This window comes from Pogona vitticeps, chromosome 5, assembly GCF_051106095.1.
Source record: "Pogona vitticeps strain Pit_001003342236 chromosome 5, PviZW2.1, whole genome shotgun sequence".
In the NCBI taxonomy this organism is placed as follows: Eukaryota; Metazoa; Chordata; class Lepidosauria; order Squamata; family Agamidae; genus Pogona; species Pogona vitticeps.
The window spans coordinates 41,949,148-41,975,523 of record NC_135787.1 but is presented as its reverse complement, the minus strand read 5'-3'; the positions used below and the strand labels follow the sequence as shown (position 1 = coordinate 41,975,523).

General features: G+C 40.1%; 1 protein-coding gene across 8 annotated transcripts in view; it reads left to right on the top strand.

Annotated features, from left to right (window-relative positions):
- ZNF827 (zinc finger protein 827) overlaps positions 1–26,376 on the top strand; it is a 132,501-nt gene that overhangs the window by 67,011 nt on the left and 39,114 nt on the right. For 6 of the 8 annotated variants that reach the window (XM_020783029.3, XM_020783028.3, XM_078394743.1 and 3 more), the window contains exons 6-8: positions 12,707–12,946; positions 14,675–14,732; positions 20,175–20,278. In XM_020783029.3, the coding sequence (XP_020638688.3) occupies positions 12,707–12,946; positions 14,675–14,732; positions 20,175–20,278 (402 nt within the window). The remainder of the gene's footprint in view (positions 1–12,706; positions 12,947–14,674; positions 14,733–20,174; positions 20,279–26,376) is intronic. The other 2 variants (XM_073001599.2, XM_078394745.1) reach the window with 1 other exon arrangement.

The following is a 26,376-nucleotide window of genomic DNA, read 5'->3' as shown; positions in this document are numbered from 1 at the left end:
TTCAATTCCCTCCTTCCCCCTGTACACCCTTGACAGACTGGACTTGATGATCCATAGGGTTTCTTGCAGCTGACCAACAGTTAGCCCTCTAATTTGAATTCCCCGCCTTTTTCCCTTGCCTTTTTCTGTTCATAACTAGAAGCTCCAGCCGCAAGTCGAAGCAAAATTTTGCGGCCGGAGCTGGTTGCAATTCAAAATGGTTGTATGTTTGGACAGTTGTAAGTCGAGGCACCACTGTAGTTAGTCTTTAAGGTGCCACATATTTTTGTCTTCTTTGTTATGTTTTGTTTCTTTGATTTTTGCCTGATACATTTCTAAAAGTTGCACTTGGGGGAGAAAAACTCAGTTAAAATAGAAACAGGACAGTGAAGTAAAAGAATACAAAAATAAAACAGGTTTGATTTGTTCTCTTTCTATATTGCAACTGACATGTGGTGAGAATTTAAGTGCTACTGTATGGCATACCCTGTTTTCCTGTTTTCTTACAGAGATTTTATTAACCTGTTGGTGAGCTACATCTACTGAGAACTATTTCAATTTAGGCTGTCAAAAGCATGGCACAGAAAGTTTATTTCAGGCATTTACTTCAGTTTAATAACTTTTTATGACAGTCATAGAAAGATAAAATGAATATCAGATTAAGAGGGGGAAAGTGTGCTTTTGCCTTCGGACTGGGGAAAGCCCCAAGTTCAAACACCTGTTTATCCACACAGCTCACTTGGTGAACTTGGACAAACTGCCCGGTTTTGGCCTTACCTACCTAAAAAGGGTGCTATGATAATAAAATATATCATTTCCTGCCCTGGACGAAAGGTGGTATGCAACTACAAAAAAGAAATGTAACAGAAATGCTATAAGAGAAAACAAGAGAGAACCATGTTGGATTATGACAAAAGTCCACATACGATCAACTAAAATTTCATGAAAAGTCTTTAAGACTCTTAATCAGGCTAGGTGGTACAAAGATTTCAGAGGGAAGAAGTCATGAAATTAAAAGAAATTGGGGCAAATATTGTAGCTGTGAGGGTACGAGAATCTTTCTTGCTTTTGCTGCTGTAGGCCAATATAGCTGCCTATGTGGGAAGTGGAAAAATTGTTAAGTTTAAAAACTGCCAAATTTTATATGACATCAGGTTTATTGATTGTAGACTACTTGAACAGAGGCATTAAATGTCAGCCTGAGGTGATAGACATATGTGTGTGTGTGGGGGGGGGAGAGTATTAACCGTGAGAGCAGAGGGGACCAAAACAAAAGGAATGCTGAAATTGTGGAGATTGTGTTAAAGATTAGTAAAGGTACTGGAGTGGCTTGCCAGTTCCTGCTCCAGGTGGATTGCGTTTAGTCAGAACTCTCCACTATGACCTGTCCGTCTTGGGTGGCCCTGCACGGCATAGCCCATAGCTTCTCTGAATTCCTCAAGCCCCTTGCCACGACAAGGCAGCAATCCGTGAAGGGGAGTTTATAGGTATAGAGGGTAATTTCATTGTCTGTAGTGTCCATTCTGGAACGCAGAGGTAGGCAAACTTAAGACTTGTGGATTGGTTTTTCTTAAAGCCCTGAAATCTATCAAGAGAGGCCTGGTACAAAATAGGTAGAATTAAATAATTCTAAGTCCAGGAATCTGTTTCAAGAGTCAGAAGTGAAAGAAGTGCACAGTCTTTATATGTGCAAAAAACCTTGCCATTAAAAAAATCCACCCACACATGCTGGTCTTTTTTCCTTTCAACAATATAATTTAGGGCAAAGGTTGTCTGCATTCTGAAAGAATGGGATTTACCGATGTATTGCAGATTATCCCGGACATCTGAAGTAGATGCCAATCTATTATACAGTGGGGTCTTGATTTGTGAACTTAATCTGTATTGGAAGGCAGTTCGCAAGTCAAAAAGTTCGCAGGTCAAAATCTGCATTCCCATAGGAATGCATTGAAAACCATTTGATCCGTATCTGCACCCCCGCCGCCGCCTCCGTACCTTTGTGCCGGATGCTCCTCTTCCAGTCCTTGGCGGTCTCCCGGCCGCTGAGGAATTGGAACTCGTTGGGCGTCCTCCGGGAGAGGGTGCGGGTGGGAGTGGGGGGTTTGGGGGTTTGCGTCGTGAAGTCCAGGTAGGCGCGCGGGTGCGGTTGTGGGTGCGGGTGATGGGCAGCGGCAGCCGTAGCGGCAGCAAAGAGCTGCTCGTAGGCCGGCGGGTGCAGGGTCACCACGGGGATGGTGGCAGCGGCCGCCAAGGGGAATCCTCCGAGCAGGTGGGCGCGCGCACGCCAGCCAGCAAAGAAGCAGATGAGCAATCCAGGGAGGGAGAGGTTGCCTTTGCCAGCTGTCGCACCATGCTCCACAGAGCTCAGGGCAGGGGACGGGCTGAGCAGCCAGAGGCGGGGGAGGGAGCTGTTGCTTCTCCTCCACGCCCTCCCTCCGCCCCAGCTCCTCCCGGTCCAGCCGCTCCCGCTTGATGGTCGGCATGCTGGCGGCGGCAGCGGCAGTGGGAGACATGGAGGAGGACCACACGATGGCAGCGTGCACCGGCTTCCCTGCCCGGGCTCCGAGTTGCCCGCCCGGAGGCAGGAACAGCCGCAGCCACAGAAGCAGCAGGCACTGCCCTGGCCAATGGACGAACGACAGCAGTTTCCCTGCCTCTCCCGCCCCTTTTCCCCCCACTTTTTGATTCGTACGTCAATTCTCCGTTCGCAAGTCAAAATGGATATTCACGGACGGAGAAGTACGTAACTCAAAAAGTTCGCATGTCAAGCCGTTCGCAAGTCAAGACCCCACTGTAAGTCACCCAGAGATCTGCCAGTTGATGCCAAACTTCTTTCTACCTGCTTTTGCTGTCATATAATGACTTTTTTTTCTCCCAAAGGCTATTGTGATATCACATTCTATTAATAATAATTTATTTTGCTGTTAGTTTACAGTGAAACAAGAAAGTTAGTCTGCAACAGTCTTTTCTCCATTTTGCAAAGGGATGTTTTCCCAATCATTGCAGAGTTTTTCCTGACTAAATAACCTGAACAGCTGCAGTCAGTGGGAAATGTTCATATTCACACAGAGGTAACACATTAATCACAATGAAATGTACTTTAAATTTTATTAGATTCTGGTGGATAATCTGCCTTCAAATAGCTTTGAGAGCACATCAAATATTTCAAATGAACTTCTGTCTTTTTATGCATGTGTATCTAATGAAAAACATTTTAATTCAGAAGACGAGATCATTTGAAATAATGTCAAAGGGCAGCAGCTTAAAATACGCTCAGCAAACTTTCAGTGAGAACTTTAAACTAAAAGCAGTGACCCAGTACACAGAGCTGTGCTATTATAACTCTTTACTTCTTCAGCTTCTAAATGGCTTCCAATCTCTGGGAATATCAAGGTTAGAGTGACTGTTTTGCTCCAGTCCTATACTGGAATGAGAGATCATAGAATCATAGAATAGTGAAGTTGGAAAGGATCTTTAAGGCCATCAAGTCCAACCCCTTGCTCAATGCAGGAATACAAATCAAAGGATATCTGCCAGGTGGTTGTCTTAAGTTTCTCTTGAATGCCTCCAATGTCGGAGCTCTCATCACTTTTGAGGTAATTGATTTCATTCACATACTGCTCTAACAGTTAGGAAGTTTTTCCTGATATTCAACTGAAATCTGACTTCCTGTAACTTGAGCCCATTGTCATGTGCCCTGCAGTTATGGATGATCAAGAACAGATCCTGCCCCTCCTGTGCCTTTCAAGTATTTGAAAAGTGTTATCATATCACCCCTCTGTTTTCTTTTCTCAAGGCTAAACACGCCCAGTTCTTTCAGTCTTTCCTCATAAGGCTTGGTTTCCAGCCCCCTGATCATCCTTGTTGCCCCTCCTCTGAATTGGTTCCAATTTGTCTGAATCCTTCTTGAAGTGTGGTGTCCAGAGCTGGACACAATACTCAAGGTGAGGCCTAACCAGTGCTGAATAGAGGGGAACTAACATCTCACCGGATTTGGAAACTATACTTGGATTAATGCGGCCTAAAACAGCATTTGCCTTTTTTTTTCCATAGCCACATCACACAGCTTGCTCATATTCAGCTTGTGATACTCATTCCAATTACATTGCTATAGTGTGCTGACTTGTGCCTGGACACACCTTAGGTACCGTGATTGGTTTTCCAGTGTGACAGTATGCAAACTGGGTTTGGACTTCATACAATCCACAGAGCTGGGCAAGAAAAGACTTTACAGCTCTGTGGATTGTATGAAGTCCAAAAGGAACTCTTTCCTACATAGCTTCTTTGAAGGACTCAGCTGTTTTTCCTCTTGCTGCCCTGACTACTTGGACCTGCCTTCCAAAATCTCACTTTTCTGCAAGTTCCTGGAACATCAATAGTAGGCGGAACATATGCGGATGACCTGGGATGAGGCCTTTTCCGCTGTGCGACCCTACATCTGGCACTCACTCCTGCTCATTTATGGCTGTTTTCTCTCTCTCTCTTTTTAACTACAAAGAACTGGTTTTTAAAAATTCATCCAGGCTCTTTAGGATTTTAAGTTTTATAGCTTATTGTATCTGACATTGAAATGCTTACCCATTGCAACTTTGTTCAATTATTTTGGCTTTTAAATGCTCATTTGTGAGTCACCCATTTCAGTTCTAACTCAAATCAGTTAGCCAGAGAGCCTTCCAGTGACTCACAAGTGTTCAGTAGATTTGGTTTTTGTTGCATTTGAAAAGCACAGGACAGATAATTTTAATTTTGATTTTAAAAAATCTATTACTTTAATTGTAGGAATAACTGAAAGTAGCAAGTATTCTAAAGTATGGTTTTAGATGCTACATTTGTACCTTTTAACTTTTTTGTTACAAATGTATTGGGAGCATATTAAGGGGAGAATTGGGTAATATGTAGCTGCATTTCAATGCAAAGTGTACCATTACTACATTAAAATCACCCACACTACATTGATGTCATTCATTAGAAGGTTGCATTTAGACAGCAGTTTTATGTTAGCTTCTGATTTCTGATCCTGAACATTTTCTCGCCTTCCCATTCAAAACAGCAAGGCAGTTGTTTCTCAGCATATCCTTTTGTCCACTTGCACAGGAAATCCCTTCAGGAAACCCAGGACAAGGCAGAAGTGGAGCAAAAGGGAGAGCCTGGGCGAAATGGGAAGGAAATAATAAGTTTCTATTTTTGAATGTTAAGACGTCAGAAGCAGGGCAATACTTCCGAGTCAAGACTGAAGGAATATAGAGTAGGGAAGCTAGAATAACATAGGAAGGGCTGTGTTTTGAAGAAAGTTGTGCTAATATTAACTTTCCACTGCCAACATGAAGGTTAATATTAATACAGTCCTTTTTTAGTGATTCATGCTCTTATGCACTCCAGATTATATGCCTGTAATATGTAGTAGTGGCTCATGAACCAGACAGTTGGGGTGTCTTTCCTTGATGTAGCAGGATGAGCCCCATACCCACCCACCCTCAATTTGGAACCAGGCCACTGACGGTAATGTATTCGGTGCATGGTTGCCTTTAAACTCATCCAGAAACTGCACGTAGTACATGGAGCATTTGGACTGCATACTTGGAACACTTGAACTGCACGTTGTTACATGCTGCTGAATCACTTCAAACATATGGTGATGCTCTCTTTCTATTAACAGACCTAACTAAAAGCCATGGATTCTTTTAGTGAATTGCACCATCTCATGTTTGGTCTTTCTACCTGTTTTATTACTACCTTCCACTTTTCATAGTATTATTGCATTTTCCAAGAATATTGCCTCCTCATACTAGACCCAAAATATCATAGCCACAGTAGTAAGTCACAGAGTTAGGCCAATTTGAATCAATTGAACTTATGGAGGAGTTGATTCACTAAATTCCTATTGATTAAATCATGTGCTTTACTACATTAAGCAGCAGGATTTTGGCAAGTGGGACTAACAGAAGTGCTGAGTTTAGGAGTTAAAAATAACTGCATTTACTCTCGTGGTAATTAATAGCTAGACTTAACTCTTCAATTCTTGAGCTTGCTAAATCTTACTACAGTAACTCTGACTTAGTTTGGTGGTTGATACCAGCAAAAACTCAAGACTGGGCTGGCCTAGGTTTTACCTCACCTCCCTTTCCCTGAGGCAGCAACAGCTCTAGCTTCATCAGAGAGGAAAAGCTACTGTCCTTACTGAGGGAAAGAAGTAGAGAGTGAGCTTGAGTACTTGCTGAACTCATGTGAGCACCCTCACAATGCCATGTTTTGTTGTCAGCTTCTATCAGCTTATGAAACTGAGAAAGTATTTGAATGTTTATATTATTATAAAGTTTGAGATCAAGAAGGAATCAGCTGTTATGCTTGACTAATTAACTCTAATGTTTTGTTTAGTGGTCAAAAACTGCCAGTTGCAAATAATATCTTGCTAAGTGATAGATCCGTGTTTTTTTTTAAAGGTCCCCTCCTCTAGTTTTCATACAATTGTCACTGAGGGACTACAGAATGACACACATTTATTTTTCTATGTTTTTCTTGCTTTCATGAATACTTGACAAGCTCATAAAACAGAATTGGGAAAAAAAACTAGGCCTAGTCTAAACATGAAACTTCCTGCTAGCAAAATTTTGAAGTGGTGGAGGGGGTGAGGGCATCCTCACCTCCAACCTGAATTTGTAGACATTCCACGGTGCCACTTTAGGATTCTGTCATTTCATTGCTATCTATCTCATTCTTCCACAAGATCCATAGATCAAGTGTGAGATGTATAGAAGTGGCTGAGTCTGTAAAAACCTTGAATGAACAAGAAAAAGACTATGCAATGTTATTACAGGTTTGCTTGTGCCCTGTTCATGGCCATATGTCCTAGCCAGAGGTGTGAGCAGATTAAACTGTGCATGGTGTGGAAACAGAAATAGAAAGAATGTTTTGTAAGAAAGGCTGAGCAGCAAAGGTCATCTTGACTCTTGCACCTAAATTTGGAGCCCAGTGCCGGAACTCCAGAGGTCAGACATCTGAGGAACACATTTGTTCTCTCTGTTATCTGAGATTCTCATAGATAAAGATACACACATACCTCTGAGGAGCCAAGTTCATTCCTAAAGCAGAGAATTTGGGAGGTTTACCCTTCACCTTCAGGGCTGCTAAGCGAAATCATAGGGAAAGAGAATGAACAAGAAAGTTGGTGACAGAAATGCATCACAGTACTTCTGACTTGAAAATTAAAAATAAAAGGCAGCTTAAGCCTGAAATAAATCAAACAACTTGGCAATAGAGTGATTTTATTAGGGTTTATGTGCTATTTTAAGGTCAAGAATTTGCGTTGCGAAGGACAGACAAAAGATCCTTTGTTGTTGTTTGTTCTTGTTTATATTTGTGACTGTTATATTGTGTCCTAAATATAGTAGATGTATTTTAACAAATTAATTAATTAACCAGACTGTAGTTTTGAAGTTAATTTCGAACTTAATTAGACCTAGACCACCAAAACATCAAAATCATGACCCTTTGGTTCCTACAGGACTCTTCTTCAGACTGAGCTGACAAAATGAGGTGAAGAAGCAGAAAAGTTCAAACATCATCCTGGCCAGATAATCCTGTTATTAGATTTAATAATGGCTTCTTTATGAATTTGAATCCTTTATGTAGGAAAATGTAAGATTTTTATTCTAGAGCTATGTGCTAAGGCTACAGAATTAGATGGAAGCTGTGCCATTTATCACAAGACATGGTGTTAAAAATCACATCCTTTATAGCAACATGTGTGGCTTAGCTTGACATTTAGCAGATGAGTGAGAATAAAAATGGAAGTGAATGAACGTGGTGTGTTTAATATGTTACTGGCCTCATTCAGGCAGCGGTGAAATAATGGCGAGTTGAAGTTCAAACATAGAAAACAATTGGGATCTAAACCTGTATGAAATGTTAGCCTTCTCATATCAGAGCCAGGATTATTCAAAGGCTATATCCTTTGTCATTTTTTCTGATTGAGAAATTGATGTGTATATACTGTACACTCTGTACATGCTGTCTTACCACATATACACTCAGTGAAATAAACATTGGTTGTGCTTGTTATGTGGGAGAATGTGCATTTAACAGTTTCGATATATGTTTTAAAATGGAAGTAATATCTGCATAGGAAATTATCAAACATGAAGTAACCCTGACCTGGATTCATTTATTGGACAAATAACTACATTAAAAAAATGAGTGTGCACAAATAAATATACTGTGCCCTAGATTACATCCCTCCTAGAAGCTCAGTGTTTCAGAAATCTGGGATGTGGAATGGGGAGGTTGGTAAGCTCAGGCAATATAAAAAACAAAATTAAGGTACAGAGGGTAAAAGATACACTTACATTTTATTGACTGAAATTTACTGTGAAGAATTTACACACACCAATGGTATTTGAAGCAGCCCCCTTCCACACACAAAAAAGTCTTCCTATCTGCCTGTTATGGCTGAAAATACCATTTTAGATCTCTGAGTTTTAATCAGAATGTTAACTTCTTTCATAATAAGTCAGAGAACGTAAGAGAAAACCAAAAGATCTGTCTCCTCTCTACCTACCTACCTACCTACCTACCTAACTACCTACCTACCTACCTAACTACCTAACTACCTAACTACCTAACTATCCACCTTGTGGTCTGTTTTTGCTTTTCTGCCTAGATTTACCATACCTAGATTCTCCTTGAGAATGTGGCTGTGGGGACTGTAATGCTAAACTGCTATACTTCAAATGTTACCAGTACATGACTGGAATGGAGATCTGTGGCATCTGCGCTGTGTCTCCTCTTGTCACAACATGGCCTTTCTTCACTGATATATACACTGTAGAGGGTGAAAGTCAGCAGTGGGATATTTCCTCTATCTGCTAAGTTTTCAGTGCAATATGATAAAGGGTGCAGGGCCAGTGAGTCCCTGTTCTCCATTCATTGCAAGGGGCCTAGACTACCTGAACAAAGTTTATATGTGTGAGTGCACATCAGCTAGTTAATATGTCTTGCCAGCACAAAATAAACCAGTTCTTCTTCACTAAACTTAGAAAACTCAGATTTCCAGCTAGTTATATCATTTGTTCATCCCTCTGTCACAACAAACAATATGCCTCCCCCCCGCCTTCCATTTTGTTTTGTTCCTACTTCATGTCTCTATGGGATGAGGCTAAACTGTGGTCTCCTGGGCTAGTGGTGACACAAGAAGTGTCTGTTTCTGTTGCTTGAAGGCAGTGAGATTAATTGTTTACCTCACGGCCTATCGCCTGTTCTCCAGCAAGAGAAGGGTGGTGAACTCATCCGTTAGCATTTGACCTTTTCCAGCCAACCTTGATACCAGGTCAAAACATTGTAAAGTGACAGCAACCTGGATGGACAACTTCATGGGACACTGCAATGGTAAAACAGATGAAGGTGCTAAATCTCATCTGTCAACTGCTTCTGACATAATAACATCGAAGTGACTTCCTATGCTGAAATAATGACTCTTTTCCCTCCATTTCTAAAAAATGTCATGACAGCCAGTTCTTCCCCATCTAAACTGCTGCTACTAGCATTTAAATTTCTGCAGGCAAATGCCCGTCACCAGAGTTGCTCCACAACTTTGCAGAATGATCAGGGCCACTGTGACAATACTGCAAATTAACTGTTAGCAATGAGAGAAGTAGATGGCAGGAAAGATGGCATCTTCATGTTGGGTGGTTTCTAAATATGTTTAAGCTGATATATGAAATAGATGGCATTTCAGGGGGGGAAAGGTGAGACCAAATGGGTGAGATTCCTAATTGAAGAGAGACATTCCAGAGCAATCAGTAGATTACATTTCATTTCCTCTGTCCTTTGGTGTTTAAAACATTTTGCATGCTCTAATCATGGCTGAATCCAAGAGGCAGCCATCTTTTTTGAGATTAACATGAAACCTACATGTCTATAGGTAGTTCAGGACCTTAAACATTAAGTGAAGGTGTGACTTACTCTGTACAGACTAATCTCTGCTGATAGACTTTCAAACAATTCTTTTCATTGGAATTTGTTTATGTTTTTGACTGAGAGTCATCAGGTGATGGGAATGTCGGTGCAAATGAGCCTTTAATTTGAACTGTTTGGGGAACGACTGGATGACAGTATTATTTGTCTGTACGTCTCAATTTCTGAACATTATTGTTCATTTTGATGGGCCTGAAAAAATCTCATAATTTTTAAAAAATAAATCTTTGCTGGCTAAATAATGGTTTCTTCTTTTGAATATATAAGCTTGTGTGAGCTGTTTCTCATAGTGTTTTAATTATTGTTTTTGATCATTCAAAATTCTATTGAAACAGTTGATATGAAAAAGAATATTCAATGTCACGTTAAAATTCTGTGTCTGCTTAACATGTGAACAAATACTACTGACTGTAGTGGGACTTCTGAGTAAATATGTACAGTAGTTTTGATAGCAATGCTAACATAACAAGTAATGATACAAATACATGTATATTAGCTTCTCAGTACTTGATGGAACAAGGTTTAAATTTTCCTGTAGAGTATAAACACTGTTAGAGGAAGGGCTAAACTTTCCATAAGGTTGTTTGTCCTTTTGAACCGGTCACGGCAGCTAATATGGAGAAAAGCTTATACACATGCTCACACGCACACATACAAAGACACTATTTAAAGTCTTTGTCACTGGTACAGCCAAAGCATTGGGATCGCTTAGAGATAATTAGGCATACATTTGAGATGCAGCGCCACCTTTCCCCTTTCAGTGACATTCTATTTTTGAACTTTGCCTAGAACAATGGAGCTATTCTGTCTAGAATCTTTTGGAAAACAAACACTGGGATACAAAACTAATAGTACATGTGCATCTCCTGTCACCACCCCTTAAAAGCAGATTTCCCTCCCTAAGGACTTACTGATACAAATCTGTAAGAGGTGATAACAAGCTATAGATCAGAAAGGAACAAACACTCATCCAGAAGATGCTACTCAGTTTGCATGGAAAGCTACAGAAATTCTTATGACCATTTCTCTCTTGTCCTTTCTGCTTACTTTCTTCATCTTCCTCATCTCCTTATGTTGATTGTTTTTAATTGACAGCATCCACAGGAGTCTTGAACAAGAAAATAGCTTAGTTTTTACAGCAAACTTGCATTTCAGAGTAGACCACCTGCCTTACAAGCTTTTTCTTTTTTGGTGAGTGTCATGGTCAAGCTTCCTTGAAGTGCAACCTTTGACATATCTTTGAAGTGAAAGAGAGCTAATACTTCAAAAGAAATGGTCACTTCACCTGCTCTCAAAACCAAAGCATTTTTCAGTGACAGGGAACAGTCCAAGAACTGCAGCGGGAGTGAAAAAGCTGTTCTTTTAGTCTTCTGTGTCTTTTTATTGAATGAAGAGAAGAGAGAATTAGTCTTTACAATGCTTGCGGAGAGGAAAGGGGACAAAGCCAGTTTGGAATCAAGCAGAATCTTGGAGGCTGTCTGTGATTTAAAAAAAACAAGCCACTCTGTTGACAAGTTGGGAGAGGAAGGAAGTAATGTGGAATTAATGCGCATGTTTATTACACACAAATCTGTCTTGTAGTTTAAATGATAATCATGCACCTTCAAGTCAATTCTGGTTTTCCAGGAAGAGTACTCAGAAGTACTTTGCCATTCCCTTCTTCTGGGGGCACCCTGGGACTGTGCAGTTTGCCCAAGTCCACATAGTCTGGTTCTGTCCACAGGAGGGAATCAAACATCCAACTTCTGGCTCTGCAGCCAGATACCTAAACCACTAGTTTTACACAGAGAGAAGCCAAGTGGAGGCGGTATTACATTCCTGACTGCCTTGAGAGATTGGAGATACCGCTAGATGTTTCACCATCCTAATGAAGCAATTTATTCTGACAAAGCCTCCATGACAACTCTGTGAGAAAGTGGTGTTTTTTTTTCCTTGTCACATAAAATTGGTGAGCTTTGTATTTAGAATGGAATGCAACTTGTTTCTCAGCGTTTTTGAAACATTTGGATGCCAGTCCCAGAATGTGGCAGAGTTAGCAATAGGTGTGTTTTATTTTATCACCAGTCAGGGCAGCACTTGGCATGTTGCTTCATTTGACTGTGATTGGATTTCTCCTTTATTTCTGCATTTGTATTTCCAGTGCCCTGTGCAGCTCAAGGTGAACCAAATGGAGAGTGGCAATCAGTTTAAAAGCAAAATACAAGAAAATGCAGTAGGAAATGTAATGCTCAGGAATTTCATCTACAATGAAATTCAACAAACTATAGTGGGGCAAGGAGTGTTATCTGGATTCCCTCAAGAGTTTCATGACAAACAAAGCAGATGTGTTGTGCTTTTAAAACATATATGTGTATCTGTTTATGCGTTCGAGAGAATAGATGAGTAGAAAAGAGAGATTTTTAGTTATTATTTGTAGTATGAGCAAAAACTGTCTGATATACTGTGGCTGAAAATCAGCAGATGTGTGTCTGTGAATAAATACATTACATTCAAGGGCAGCTGTATGTGTTTGAAATAATTTGTATTCTCTTAAGGTAAGTGGACCTTTTAAAAATAAGTTATCCATAAAGATATAGAACCTTTCATCTTTCTCTGTGCATGTGTGTGATGTTGTTTCATGATGCTGTTATTCAGATATAATAATGTGTAAGACTAGGAGAGGCTACTCTTAAAATTTGAAGTACTGATTTTAAATAGATGAACCATTCAGCTATTTTCCATGTCTCCCTCTCCCCTACCCCACATTACATATTTGCAGCAGAAAGTTACAAGGAATCCCAGACAGTAAAAATTAAAGAAGAGCCAATGGAAGTTGATATTCATGATTCCCAACCCTTGGTGTCACCCAGCCAAAACATCAGTTATAGCACTTTACTCAGGCAAGAGGTAACGGAACACATACAAAAGATACCAGAAAGCCGAGTGCTCCCTGAGAGAAACCTCTTCAGCCAAGATATATCAGTGAAGATGGCTTCAGAGCTACTTTTTCAATTGTCAGGTAAATAATGTAGTTGGGGGCTCACACTATGCTTCTCTGATTTTCTCACATTCTGAAAGCTGTACTATTTGAACTAAGACCGCAGGTTTAACAAGACTTGCTAGAGCCTTAAGGTTACAATCCTGTATGCACATTCTTGGGAGGAAATCCCGTTCAACTCAGTGTGGCCTACATGTGTGTAGCGACATATACTGGGATAGGCAAGCTGGTGTCCACCAGATCTTTTGAAGTAAAACTCCTATGAATGCCAGCCAGGATGGCCAATAGTTGATGAAATTGTAATCCAAAACATCTGGAATGCACTGTCTTGTTTATCTCGATGTACAGGATTGCATTGTCAAAATACAAGAGGACATTTCTATATAACTGTGCTTAGGGTTATAGTTAGAAGTCTAGAAAAATAACTGCAGCAAAATGTCAGAAATTCTTTTTCATATTAAAGATTAACTAGAAATTCAAAGTGAAATCCTGTTAATGTGCTTGTGAGTCTAGTTGTATTCAGGTGATGAGTTTAATTTGGACCTATAGTACAGCCACACCAGGGCTGGGCCAAGTTGTTTGCCTGTCCAAGGAAGAGCAGCAGATAGTACTCTGTAGCCATGAAAGTTACAATAGTAGTTAAAGCAAGTCATTTTGTTACATTAGGCAGAAAAGTAACTCTCCCCTTCTTTGGCAATAACAATACAACTATAACAAATTAAATCACTTAACATTTGATTGCCCTTTCATGAGACCCCAAATCTGTTGACTAAAGCATTTGCCTTACTCATCTGTCCAATGATGGTGTGGGATCTGGCCATCACAATGATACAAGTAGCATGTTTTATATCATTTTGTCCCCTGACACACCATTTGCCTTTCCAGAGATTCAGCAGATACTCCATGGCCCTTCCTGTCATTGGACCTCCAATGGAGAAAACTTGCCATAGAAACCGTTTCTGTTGCTCCCTCAAAAGTTTGAATAAGAATGTTTCAAATCATGACAGGAGTGCGACATTTGAACTGGGTGTGGAGAACAAAACATCATTTTCTGGAACCATTAATTTTTTCTGCCCTCTGCTAGGCACACTTTAAAGACAAAATAAAGATGCACTCCAGCCCTAGCAGCTTTCTGAGAAGACAGCTCATTTTCCCAGTAGTCATCTCTTCTTACAGTACCTTGGAGCAGGAATGACTATGCATGCCATGGTTGTTTCTTGACCACTTCTGCTGCACTGTGGATATGGGGATACCGTTGCCCCACAGTGACAGTCACGTGTCATAGATTCTCTTTTGCATTTCTTTTTCCTTCCAGTCTCGAAGCCAGACTTCCCCAGCCTCATTCCTGTGAGACATTACAGACTACAACTCCCTTAGTCCCCAGCAGGCAGCCTTGTTGGCTAGAAATGATAGGTGATAGGAAGGGGGATGCGAATCGAATGTGGCTAGATTTTTAGTATTTATTTCCTCTCCCATCAAAACAGTTCTGGCTGTCTCTCATAAGCCTGCTTTTCAGAGCATAAAAGCATCAGAGGATGCCACCTAGAGAGTTTACCATTGAAACTGAAAACTGCACTGAAAATAGAAGCAGGGAACAAATTCATGTTTTATCGTAAGAGGGTGGTGGGAACATCTGAATAAGGTGATAAATCCAAACAAATACGTGTTCCGCTTTGAAAATGATCCAAACTAAAACTTCCTATGTGAGAAGATACGATTCTTCTAAAAATAATCCTTTTTTTCCTACAGAAAAAGTGAGCAAAGAGCACAATCACTCTAAAGATAACACCATTGCAGCTACAACTAGGTAAGTAACATTCATAGTACTGCAGAACAGAGCATGATAAAACAACAAGAGTATTATAATTGGTCCTGGTGTATTTTGAATCTTGTTTTAGCCTTTAAAATGCTGCTTTATATCAAATGGAAACTTAAATGCTGCGAGATCTGGTGAAAGTTAAGCAGTTTTTTTTAATATATCATGGATTTCCATGGAAAATATATAAGTATGAACTCTTAACAAGAATTAGAAGTACTTTAATTGAACTGCTTCATGCCTGCTACATTTATGTGATTAATTAACATGTTTTATTTTGGCGTACAATCGGACATTCAATTATAAACTCATAGTATTCAGCAAGCTATGTAAATGAGTCAGTAGGGCTAGCATTGATACCTTCATAATGTGCTTATAAATCATACAATTACAATGGTAGGAGTAGAAAAAAGATCATTATCTACATCCACCTTGTTAAACAAAGGGTGGCAATGGGAGCTCATTCTCTTAGAGCCAAATGACACATTGTGTTTGATGTGCAGCATATTGTTACATCCTTGCTTTTCCTGTAATAAATTTGCAAGTTGCCAAACAACTGTACTAAGATCCCCAGCAGGAGTAAATCATGGACTTGTGGAGTGCAGGACACACCTTACCCCTTAATTTCATGAAGGGGGCATCCATGATCCTATTCAAAAACAAACTATGCTCCTCAGTTTTTCTTCACATGAGTTAAGTAACCAACAAAGACAGTGGCCAAAATCCTGTTGCTTAGTGTAGTAAACTGCACTAGATTAGAAACGTTAAATCAATAGGGATTTGGTGAGTCAACTTCTCTGTAAGTTCTAATGACTGAAATGGGCCTACTCAAGTACAGTTTATTACACTTAACTGTAGGATTTTGGTCAGAGACTTCACCCTCTTTGCAGGCAACCAGCTGTCTCTAATGAGCAAACCAACACAATCAGTGTGCTAAAGTAGAAGCATCTAAATCTGAGCATTGTAATGTTGTGTAGTCTGTTCAGATTATTTTTGACACATAAAAGTATGTCTCAATGTCAATGCTTAACAAAATTGAAAGATCCCCTCCCCCCAAAAAAACCCCAAAATGGAAGTCTTATAGCTTTGAGATTAACAGATTTATTGTAGTGTAAGCTTCATGTCTAATTAGTCTAATAAATAAGCTGCATAAAAAGTTGCACAAATTGCTTGGTTAGTAGTACAATCATGCCCCGCTTAATGATTACCCCGCATTACAATGAATCTGCTTCACGGCGATGTTTTTGCGATCGCAATTGCGATTGCAAAATGATGTTTTCAATGGGTTTTTTTCGCTTTGCGAAGATCGGTTCCCTGCTTTGGGAACTGATTCTTCACATTACGACGATCAAAACAGCTGATTGTCGGGTTTTCAAAATGACTGCTGGGTGCTCAAAATGGCTCCCCGCTGTGCTTAGGGACGGATTCCTTGCTATTCAGGCATCGAAAATGGCTGCCGTATGGAGGATCTTCGCTGGACGGTGAGTTTTTAGCCCATTGGAACGCATTAACTGTGTTTTAATGCGTTTCAATGGGTTTTTAATTTTCGCTTTATGTTTTCGCTCTACAGCGATTTCACTGGAATGAATTAACGTCGTTAAGCGAGGCACCACTGTACTACAGCTCCCAGTCCTTCCTGTCACTCTGTAAATGACTACCTCAGAATGTGGGAAATAACTGTGACAAGAACAATTAACTTTAAAAGGTTAAACATAACCCTCATATTAAACATAAGGATGTAAGGAATATACTTGCATATTTTCTTGTCCATAGTGAAAATGAATGTCGTAACACATTGAGGTACCAGTCAAAAATGGACAAGTGTAAGATTTTTATTTATTGATTGTTGTTTTTTTTGCTCCTGCAAAAATAGCAGCACTTTTCTCATCAGCAACATTTCCTCTTCATGGTCTCTGTGGATCACAGGGCTGGAGTTTGTGCCTGTGCAGAGCCAATCTTCTGAAACCTCCAGAGCTGAGTTTCCTCACTATACAATGTTGGCAGGAGCCCCCCCCCAATTGTGCATGTATAGCATACCCTAGCAGACTGTCTTCAGTATCTTTCTATCTGCTAAATTTGTTGCATCTTAGAACCTTCATTGAGCTACCATATGGTTATTTTCACTTTCCTTTCTTCCTCCTTATTCTATTTCCCCCTCATATTCAGCTTTTTTCTCTCCCCTGGTTCGTTCTCCCAGTTTTTCCCTCTTGTTTTTTTTCTTCCTTAGTTATTTATTGTATTTTCCCCTCTACATCCTGTGGTGGGCCTTGCCCAACTCCATGACCACTAAGGGCCTCTTCAAAAAATGTATTTTATGCAGTGACACTATCAACCCCAAAGCCCATCACACTCCGTGCCTTTTTTGTCTCGATAAGGCCCACCTCTCTCAGCCTTGCACAATTTGCAAGGGCTTTATGATGCAGGGACTCTGCCTTCACAAGTTCAAACTTCGCTTGTTCCTCTGAGAGCTATTCCTAAGAGCAGCAGAACAAGCAGCATAAAACAGCCATCTCCAGTCTCCCATAACTCTCCCTGAGCAGCCAATTCCACTGGAGGGCATGGGAACATAATTGGCACATCAGTGCCCTGGAGCTTCTCACAGTTTTCAAAATTTTCCTTGGTTTTGTCCATCTGCCTGTAGGGAAAAGGGTTCAAATAGGAACTGACAGTACAACCACCATGCATTATGCAGACAGGTAGGGTGATATACACTCATCTGCTCTGTTGCTGTTGAGACATTTTTTCCACTGGCTGTGTGCCTGTCAGGTTCCCAGAACTCTCTTGCCGATGCCCTTAGTAGGATGTCCCACACGGTCCACAAATAAGGACTTCATCCTCTTGCTTTCTGCATTCTGGTGTAGAAATGAGGCAGACCTACCATAGATGTCTTCTCCATGCATCACAACAGAAAGTGTTAGAGGTTCTGCAGCAGAGTGGAGATTGGTCTCTGTTTGAAGAGCGACGTCTTCATAATCCTGTGGACAACTGAGGTTCTCTATTTGTTTCCTCCCATCCCCTTGATTCTTTGAGTAGTAGCCCACCCTTTGATGAGTGAAGGCCTCTGCCATCCTGATCAGTGTGATCACTCTGTGGTAGTTTAGAAAGCTCTTTTGTAACCACCTCACAGACAGTTGCCCATCCCACCATAGCATCTGGACCTTTTCTTCCAGGATAATGGCTTGGTTTATCACTGGATCTACAGGTCCTGCGACTAATGGAAGTGTTACAGGATGCCAGAAAACCTTCTACCTATCATTCCTACTTGGCAAAATGGAAAACATTTTGTAGGTTTGCCTGAGAGAAACTCTTCTCCCCATGTTCCTGTGATTTTAGTCAAGTTTTTGGTCTTGTTGAAAGAGATCTGTCCTATTCTTCTATCAAGGTGTACCTAGCTGCCATTTCAGCACACTTCATTGATCCACTAGTAGAAAGTCTTTTTCATGGATTTAGAAATCTTACTCCTGGTGTCTGCATGCCCGTTTCTCCTTGGTCCCTTCAACTGGTTTTAGCACAACTGATGTACCCACATTTTGAACCTATGTCTGCCCCTCCTATCTACCTCCTTATGTATAACATGGCCTTCGTCATCACAGTCACTTCTGCCAGGAGGGCAGCTGAAATATGTGCTTTCCATTCTGACTCCCTCTACCATGTTTTTCATGCTGACAAAGTGGTGCTTTGTCCAGATTAAGGTTTCCTCAAAGGAATGCACCAGCACGCACATGCCTAACTCTGCTTCTCCCCGCACAGCTTTCCTCCTCCTCCATGCAGTGATTGCTTTCAGCCCTTTTGGTTCCAGTTGCGATGGAACTGTGCACACGGAGGGGCAGGGTTGCACATGCACACAGGGATGAAAGCACAGAAAGAGAGGTGGATCCCTGCCCAGAGGAAACCAGCGGGTCTAAAAATTAAATGGTACTTTGGTCCAGATGTTTCTTTCTTCCCTAAAGTGGTCTCTTTATTTCACTTGGATCAAAAGGTAGTGCTCCCAGCCTTTTTTCTGCAATCCATCTATGCCTCTAGAGTGCAGCCTGCACACCTTCATGTTAGGGGAAGTCTTCTGTACTTCCAGAATTTTGCCGTGTCCCAATAGTGTGATCCACAGAGATCATGAAGAAGAACAAAATGTTGCTGATCTGTGGTGTAGCTGGGGTTCTTCTAGTGGTCATCTGTGAAGTCACACATCCCATGCACCCCCCCATTGTGTCTACTCTTTTGGATGGTGGAGGGAAGGAGCTTAGTTCTGGAAGGTTCCAAAGATTCGCTCTACACAGGCGCAAACCCCAGTAGTCTGACTCCACAGATGACCGCTCAAGGAACCAATTATACTGTAGCAAAGGTAAGCAACCTGCCATTCCAAGATATTTTTAATGCAAAATATTTTTAGTTAAAAATACAAGGTTTTCCTTGTAAAATACAGGCTTTAGCACAAAGAACATTCCTGAAAATTCTTCACAAACTTTTCACAAAAACACTGAGGTACAGAAGAGACACAAAAACTCTTGTAATCTTGCCTTTTATGAAGATTTTTTTTTGTAACTCTTGCCTGTCAGAACAAAATAAACTAAGATTGAAATCTGTGCCTAAGCATATTTTTCCAAGAAGATCTGCCTCATCTTGGAAAAACCATTGGCCATGCTGGCCTGGGGATTCTGGGAATTGTAGCCCCAAAAATGGACTTTTACAAGATTTGTAGTTTCTCACTAAGAGCGACATTGGAGGAAAATTGCTCTCCATATAAAAGACTACTTGGACAGGATGTGGCAGGCTGTATATTGACATTTACTGCATCATCACCAATTGAATTGCCTGGGCTTGGCCCTGCTACTGGCACATATGCACGAAGCCCAAGCTCTTTGCAATGTGGCACTTCATAAAACCTGATATATGGTGCCATGTCCTCAGATTCTTTTGCATAATCATCATTCAGCTTCAGGAAAATGCCTTTCTCCATAAAATTCCTTCTGCTGATACTACCAAGAATAGCCTGTAGAAGATATTTATGTAAAATAATGGTTGCTGTATAATGAAGTTATTGCTGTATTGTTGGGATTTTTAACAATGGATTAGATCCAAATGTGGTCAAATCACTGAATGCCAAATTAGTCAGAACAATGTAAGTCTGATTAATTTCAGTGGGATTACTCCAAATACAATTAAACCTGGAACTAACCCTTTTCTTCCCCAAAACATTTTTGGAAAATATGAGTTTTTCAGTTTTGGTTCATGGTTTGATAAATGGACACTAATAATGATTTGCTAGTAAAGAAATGATGTTGCAAAATTATTGAAAGTGTTTGGTCTGGGTTCTAAAGCATCCTATATAGACTGTACATTACTTAGCAATGGAATCATAATTAGAAGCAACAAATATATTTAATTATTTTTCCAAGTTAGTATTTTATCTGCTTATAAGAATTTTTTTTTCCTCAGCCCCTTTTTTTCTGAAGATACATTTAGACAATCACCATTCACTTCCAACACAAAAGATCTGCTGTCTAATGATACTACTGTTCATGGAAGGACAACAGTAACAGGTAGGAAAAACTATATTGTTAGCAACAGAACAGAAACACAACAGTAAAGTCTTTGTCATGTGGCATCTCAAGAGAAGATAGCTCAGAGGTCAAAATGAGACATATAAAACTCATGATTGAGTTTGGAGTGAATTTGATTTAGCATGAATTAATATTATTTGGAAGGTGATGGGGGTCAGCTACTTCAATAGACAAAGCCAATGATAAAAGCTATTTTCATGGATTTCATAATATTACACTTGTAATTTGAATTCTGCAAAAAAAAAAAAAAAGAAGAAGAAGTATTGGTTAGAAGTTCATCAGGACATAACCTGGAAAAAATGTTGATGGTGTAACATTTACTTTGTTCCCCAATATTTTCAAAAATTGCTACCAAACTGAAAAGCCAATTCATCTTTCTGGTCTTTATTCTATATATTATTGTATATAATATTTAAATATTCTAGAGTATGAGGGTGCTGATCTATATGGCATAAGAGCCCACTAGACAGATAGTATTTTACTGTTGTTATCCATTTGTATGATTTAAATCTTTACACGTCTCTGGGCAGGTGTCCAGCTATTAGCTATACAGTAAAATCAGATAATAAGGTGATAATTGGCACACCTGACAGGTGCTTCGTGTAAAAGCCACCTAAGTTGAAGCGTTTGTTTTGTGATGACTCTAAAAATGAGGTGGCATAGTAATTTAAAGTACACTAATACTGTACATCTCTCATATACAAACCCATTTAATAGGCAGACTAAGACCTTGTCAGAAGCCTCCACCTCTGCATCAAAGCCTGGCCTTGCTATAGATGCTTTAAGTTTAGATTCTCTAGTTGCTGTTAGAATGATGGTTTTCTTTCTTGCACTGTTATGTTCTTTTCTACTCTTTCTAACACTGAGGGAAGGAGGATCTGAAATCTGTCTGTCTGTCAGTAGATCTTTACAAGATCTTATGGTGCTGCCATCTTCTGATTTTAACCCGAGAATTAACACAAACCAAAAAACACAGGAGGGCAAAGGCAACAGGCGAGGCAACAGCTGTGCAGTTAGAAGTGAAACTTGTGTTAAGATGTAAAGGGCATTTGATGAGCCTCCAAGATTGTTCCACAGTTTTGCAAGTTGCAAATTGACTTTATTTGGAGGGGTTGGGGCGATATATCATTGGGAGGTAAATGGCAGGTATTTTCATGCTGATGAAACAAATACAGTTGCTATGAAGAATGCTGCATTGGAACAATAATATTTTAATCACTTTCTAATGGCAAACTTGCCATTTGGCCTGATCCTGCCTTTGGATATGCACCTCTGGTGAGGAAGAAACGGCTCCATTAGGAGCATGATGGCCATTTTTGTGGCAAAGCTGTGACAAAATACATGAAAGTATTTCTGTAAAACAACAAAAACAAAAACCAGATAGAAAACCCCAGTATCTAAGAGGCTGAATACTGTCAGAGGTGGCAGTGGGCGGCAAGGCTGAATGGTGTGGTAGTGGTGGTTGTAGCAGTGAAAGGGGCAGGAGCTCCTTCTGTGTGATACTCTTACCTGTGGTCCACCACCATCTTCAGTTTTAACAGGTTTGCAAGCTCTTTGGCTTTTGTCTGATTATCATATGCACGTTTTGTGTTCTTTTTGTTTTTTATCTTTCATTAAAATTTTGGAAGAGCAATCTACCTTAGATAAAATAAATGCATTCGTAATTCTAAAATACGTATGCTGCTAGGATACAACAAAAACTCAGGCCAGATGGCATGCTGAGAACACACTGCACATATTTTTTTTTGGTCATATCGCAAAGGTGATAGTCTCTGAGAGCAACATAATACATTTCCAGTGCTGATAAGACCAGTTCTCAAGCTAGATTCAGGCAAACAAATCAGCTGCAGTCACCAGTTCAGTATCTTTATTTTTAAAAAATTCTGAAAGAGATAATAATACCATAAAGAGGCACCCCGGGAAATAGGGAAGAACTAGTCAAAGGGGATTTGGGAAAGATTGTGATCTACTAAAAAATGGGCATATTAGTTTATGCTTAGTTATATGCTTAGTTGAAAGGAGAGCAAGAAAAACTACACAAAAGCAGTCAGAAGTTCTAAAGTGAAGTGCACCATTTATTTTCCACCACAATAAAAGTGGCTCCTGATTTTACAAACAAATTCTCTGGGAAGCCACTGAGCAGAAAAACTTCCTACACAAAATGTACAGGAGGTGGAAGTGTCAGCTAGCTACTGGAATGTCCCTCAGGGGCAGCAATCCAGATCGCTAACTCAGTACTTTAACAAAGTTCATGGAAAGCAGTGCCAGTCTGAAATTCACAATGAGGCCAACCGAGATTATCTAGTCATTTTAGTTTACGTAATTCTAGTTTAGGGACGTGGTGGCGCTGCGGGCTAAACCACAGAAGCCTGTGCTGCAGGGTCAAAAGACCAAGCAGTCGTAAGATCGAATCCACGCGACGGAGTGAGCACCCGTTGCTTGTCCCAGCTTCCACCAACCTAGTGGTTCGAAAGCATGCAAATGCAAGTAGATAAATAGGGACCACCTCAGTGGGAAGGTAACAGTGTTCCGTGTCTAAGTCGCACTGGCCATGTGACCACGGAAGATTGTCTTCGGACAAAACACTGGCTCTATGGCTTGGAAATGGGGATGAGCACCGCCCCCTAGAGTCGAACATGACTGGACAAAAATTGTCAAGGGGAACCTTTACCTTTACCTTTAATTCTAGTTTGCAGTCTTAATGTTTAATCCTTTATTATCTCCATCTTTCATATTTTCTGTGCATCAGGTCAACAGAGAAGTTAATGTCCAGAAACTAAAATTCAGTTTGTTTTTCAATTTTATTTTTAGTCAGAACATTGTGGACCAATAAATATATTACAGAAGGCTTGAGAATGCCTCCACTGTTCAGTTGTATGTTTTGTTCCTCTCTTAATCCTGGATACTTAATGTTGAATGATGGCCTATATGAAACTGAGGTTTGATGTAATATGTTGGATTAAATGTATGATTTGATGGATAGTTTAGTTTGATGAAGACTATGCAAGCAAGTAATTTAATGCCATTTTAAATTAGAATTCTGACCCTCCATGAGTCACTTCATCTAGTAGATCTAGTTGGAAGGAGGTACACATCTTAATGGAAACAAAACTTTGCTTAAAGAAATTATGCTTAACAAACCATGCTTAACAACCGATGTACATATTAATCTAATCATGTGGCAATGAGTTCCATTGATTGCTTATTTATTCAGAGGGATGTAAAATAATAGTAAAACCTGTGATGTACCTAGTTCTAATACATAGAACTAAAATATAGCATTTATGTTGTACATGAAATATTTAATTTTTATTGGTTGAAACAATTTTTAACTTCACTGTTCAGCCAAAAATTGTATACCAAATTACAAATAGTACGTTGGACTGCACAGTCAAGGCTTACAAAAATAAATCATTGTTGTTTGTAGTGATTTATTTGTTGAAATTGTGTTGTCTTGATTTGTAATTTGCACTAGGATAGGCCCACTAAATCGCTGGAGATTTGGTGAGTCAACTCCTCTGTAAATTCCATTGATTCAAATGGGCATACAGTAGATTTTAATTATTTTAGCATAGTAAGTTGCAACTAGAGCAGGCCTATTTGAATCAGTGGAATTTATAGAGGAGTTCACTCACCAAATCCCCATTGATTTAATGGGCCTACTCTGCTCTGATTTACTGTACTAAGCAACAGGATTTTAGCCTTTGTGTGAATACTTTTCTTAGTCATAAATCTATTATCAGTGGTATGAAATGAGGACCATTGTTGTGCTAATTGTTATAATATTTCTCCTCTATTGTACTCCTGCTTTTCAAATACTGTCTCCCAAAGCAGCTCACATGAGTTTGGAAAAAGGGGTTGGGAGGACAGACTCTGCTGTACAGGCTGACAGACAGGGAGATGAGGAACACAAGGGGAAAAGGAAGTAAAGGAAAAAGGTACAGGAGGGCATGTGCATCACAAGGAGCAATGGGGAAATTTGCTGGATCCGAATGAGCCATAATTGCTAGATTTCCAGCTTTTGTTTTAAAAAGAAAAAACATGTTTCTAGCCCTTGCGGAACTGAAGATGTTGTTAAGTATCGTCAAGTTGCCTCCAACTTATGGCAGCTCTATGGATGAGTGACAGCCAAAATGTCCTGTCCTCAACACCCCTCCTTAGTTCTTATAAACTCAAGACTGTGGCTTCCTTTATGGAATCAGTCCAGAACTGAAGATATTCAACCCCTATTCTCTGCCTTTCAGAGGCCAGAATCCTACTGGCAGTCTAGACTGGAGTGAGTGGAATTATGTAACTCACAGTGACAAACGGGCACTAATTAACAAGATGCTTGTTGTGTTCCTGGGTGCATGCCCAGTTGCGCATTCAGCTGTCTACCCGGGAGTGCAATCGGTACCTTGTTACTTAGCGGCAGGTTGGCGGTGCAACCTATGTGATTATACTCCTGGAAGTGTAAATTGCCAGTAGGTTCTGGCATTGTTTTTAAAATTAGCAGTGACAGTTGAGAAGATCGAGCACTGGGAACTTGATGGGCCATTTTAAAGCTTTTTTTCTCTCCCCTTGTTGGACATGATTGCTGTCCCATTTAAAAAAAAAGATTCTTAAAAATCCAAATAAAATTTTATTGATGTTCATGATATCTCTTGTGGGACATGTGAATATAACATTATTTAATTTAAAAAAATGATATTCCATTAAGACTTTTCTGCCTTTCAGCAAGTTCATAACTCTTGTGGCATTTTCTAGAGATCAAGTACTCTGAGGTGATTTACAGTTTCTCTTTCCAGTGGCACTTTGGGACTGTCTAGCTTGCCCAGGGCCACTCAGGTGATGGGGAACATAACTCAGTCAGCCATACATGTTGTGGGTGGTCTTGGCTGGCCTACTTACTAAGACATAGTGGGGGTTTGAGGTCCCAGGCCCTGGCCCTGCTCCAGCCCACTAAGCTGTACAGTTTACTGCTCTCCAATTCCCAGTATTTTCTGCCACTCTTTGTAGAATTCTAAATGGCATGGAACAGGCAGCAAATGATGCATATGCACAGAAGGAAAATGTATATGTGTGCAGCATGCATGCATGCATGCCTTGCACATACAGATTGTTACAATATACTATTCTGTGGGTCTCCACCTACCCCTGAAGGCAGAAGCTTAGTTTGCCAACCTGCGAAAAATGTGATGAATTGTAAACTGCTTGCATTCAGCCAGGTTGATCTTGTCTTGTTGGGATGAGCTACCTAGGTTAGAAGGACTGCAACTGAAACAAGCAGTGCAGCTCTTGTTCCCCCTGGCTGATACTAGGCAGCTCTGCAGTCCCAGGACATCTATCAGTTGGAGAACGTTTTTCTTGGCAAGGAGGGGAAAAGCCAGCTCCCTGCAGCTATGCTTTCTTTGGCCAATGGATGAGACGAGCCTGGTCTTCCCCTTTCCATGAAGTTCTCTCTTGAAGCCAAATGTGAACCCCTCCCTAGTGGCCTTACTCCCTCTGAGTAATCTTTTATTTTGACCTCATAAAAGCTTCAACTGTTTAACCTCTTCCTCAAATGTTTAATTTAGCTCATTAATTTATATATCTACCATTCTGTTTCTGTATGTATATATCTGAGTTCTATAAAGACAAGAAGAGAACACATCCCATTCCTCTATTGGTTTGAGTCTTTTCCATTTATATTCTCCCAGGTTCACAATACCTTTCTTGAGATGGGGCAATAAAAATTTGCTACAATGTTTTCCAGGCCTTGGAAAATACTTTCATGGATCCCACCACTCATAATCCCCAGGACGATATGGGGATTCTGGATGTTACAGCCAAAACTGTACATATTCTCCAAACTCTAGGCTTCTTTGTGTAGATATATTATAGTGCCATTTAATGGCACTGTAATAATCTTTTGTTTTAATTTATTCAATTTTAAATTCCAATGTTTTTGTTTAAATATATTTAATCATAGTGGCTCATATCCTGTTGCTTCACATAGTATGTTATATTAGAGTAGGACCATTGAATAAGTAGGGATTTAGTGAGTCAACTCCTCCATAAGGTCCATGGGTTTAAATGGGCCTGTTCTAGTGTGACCT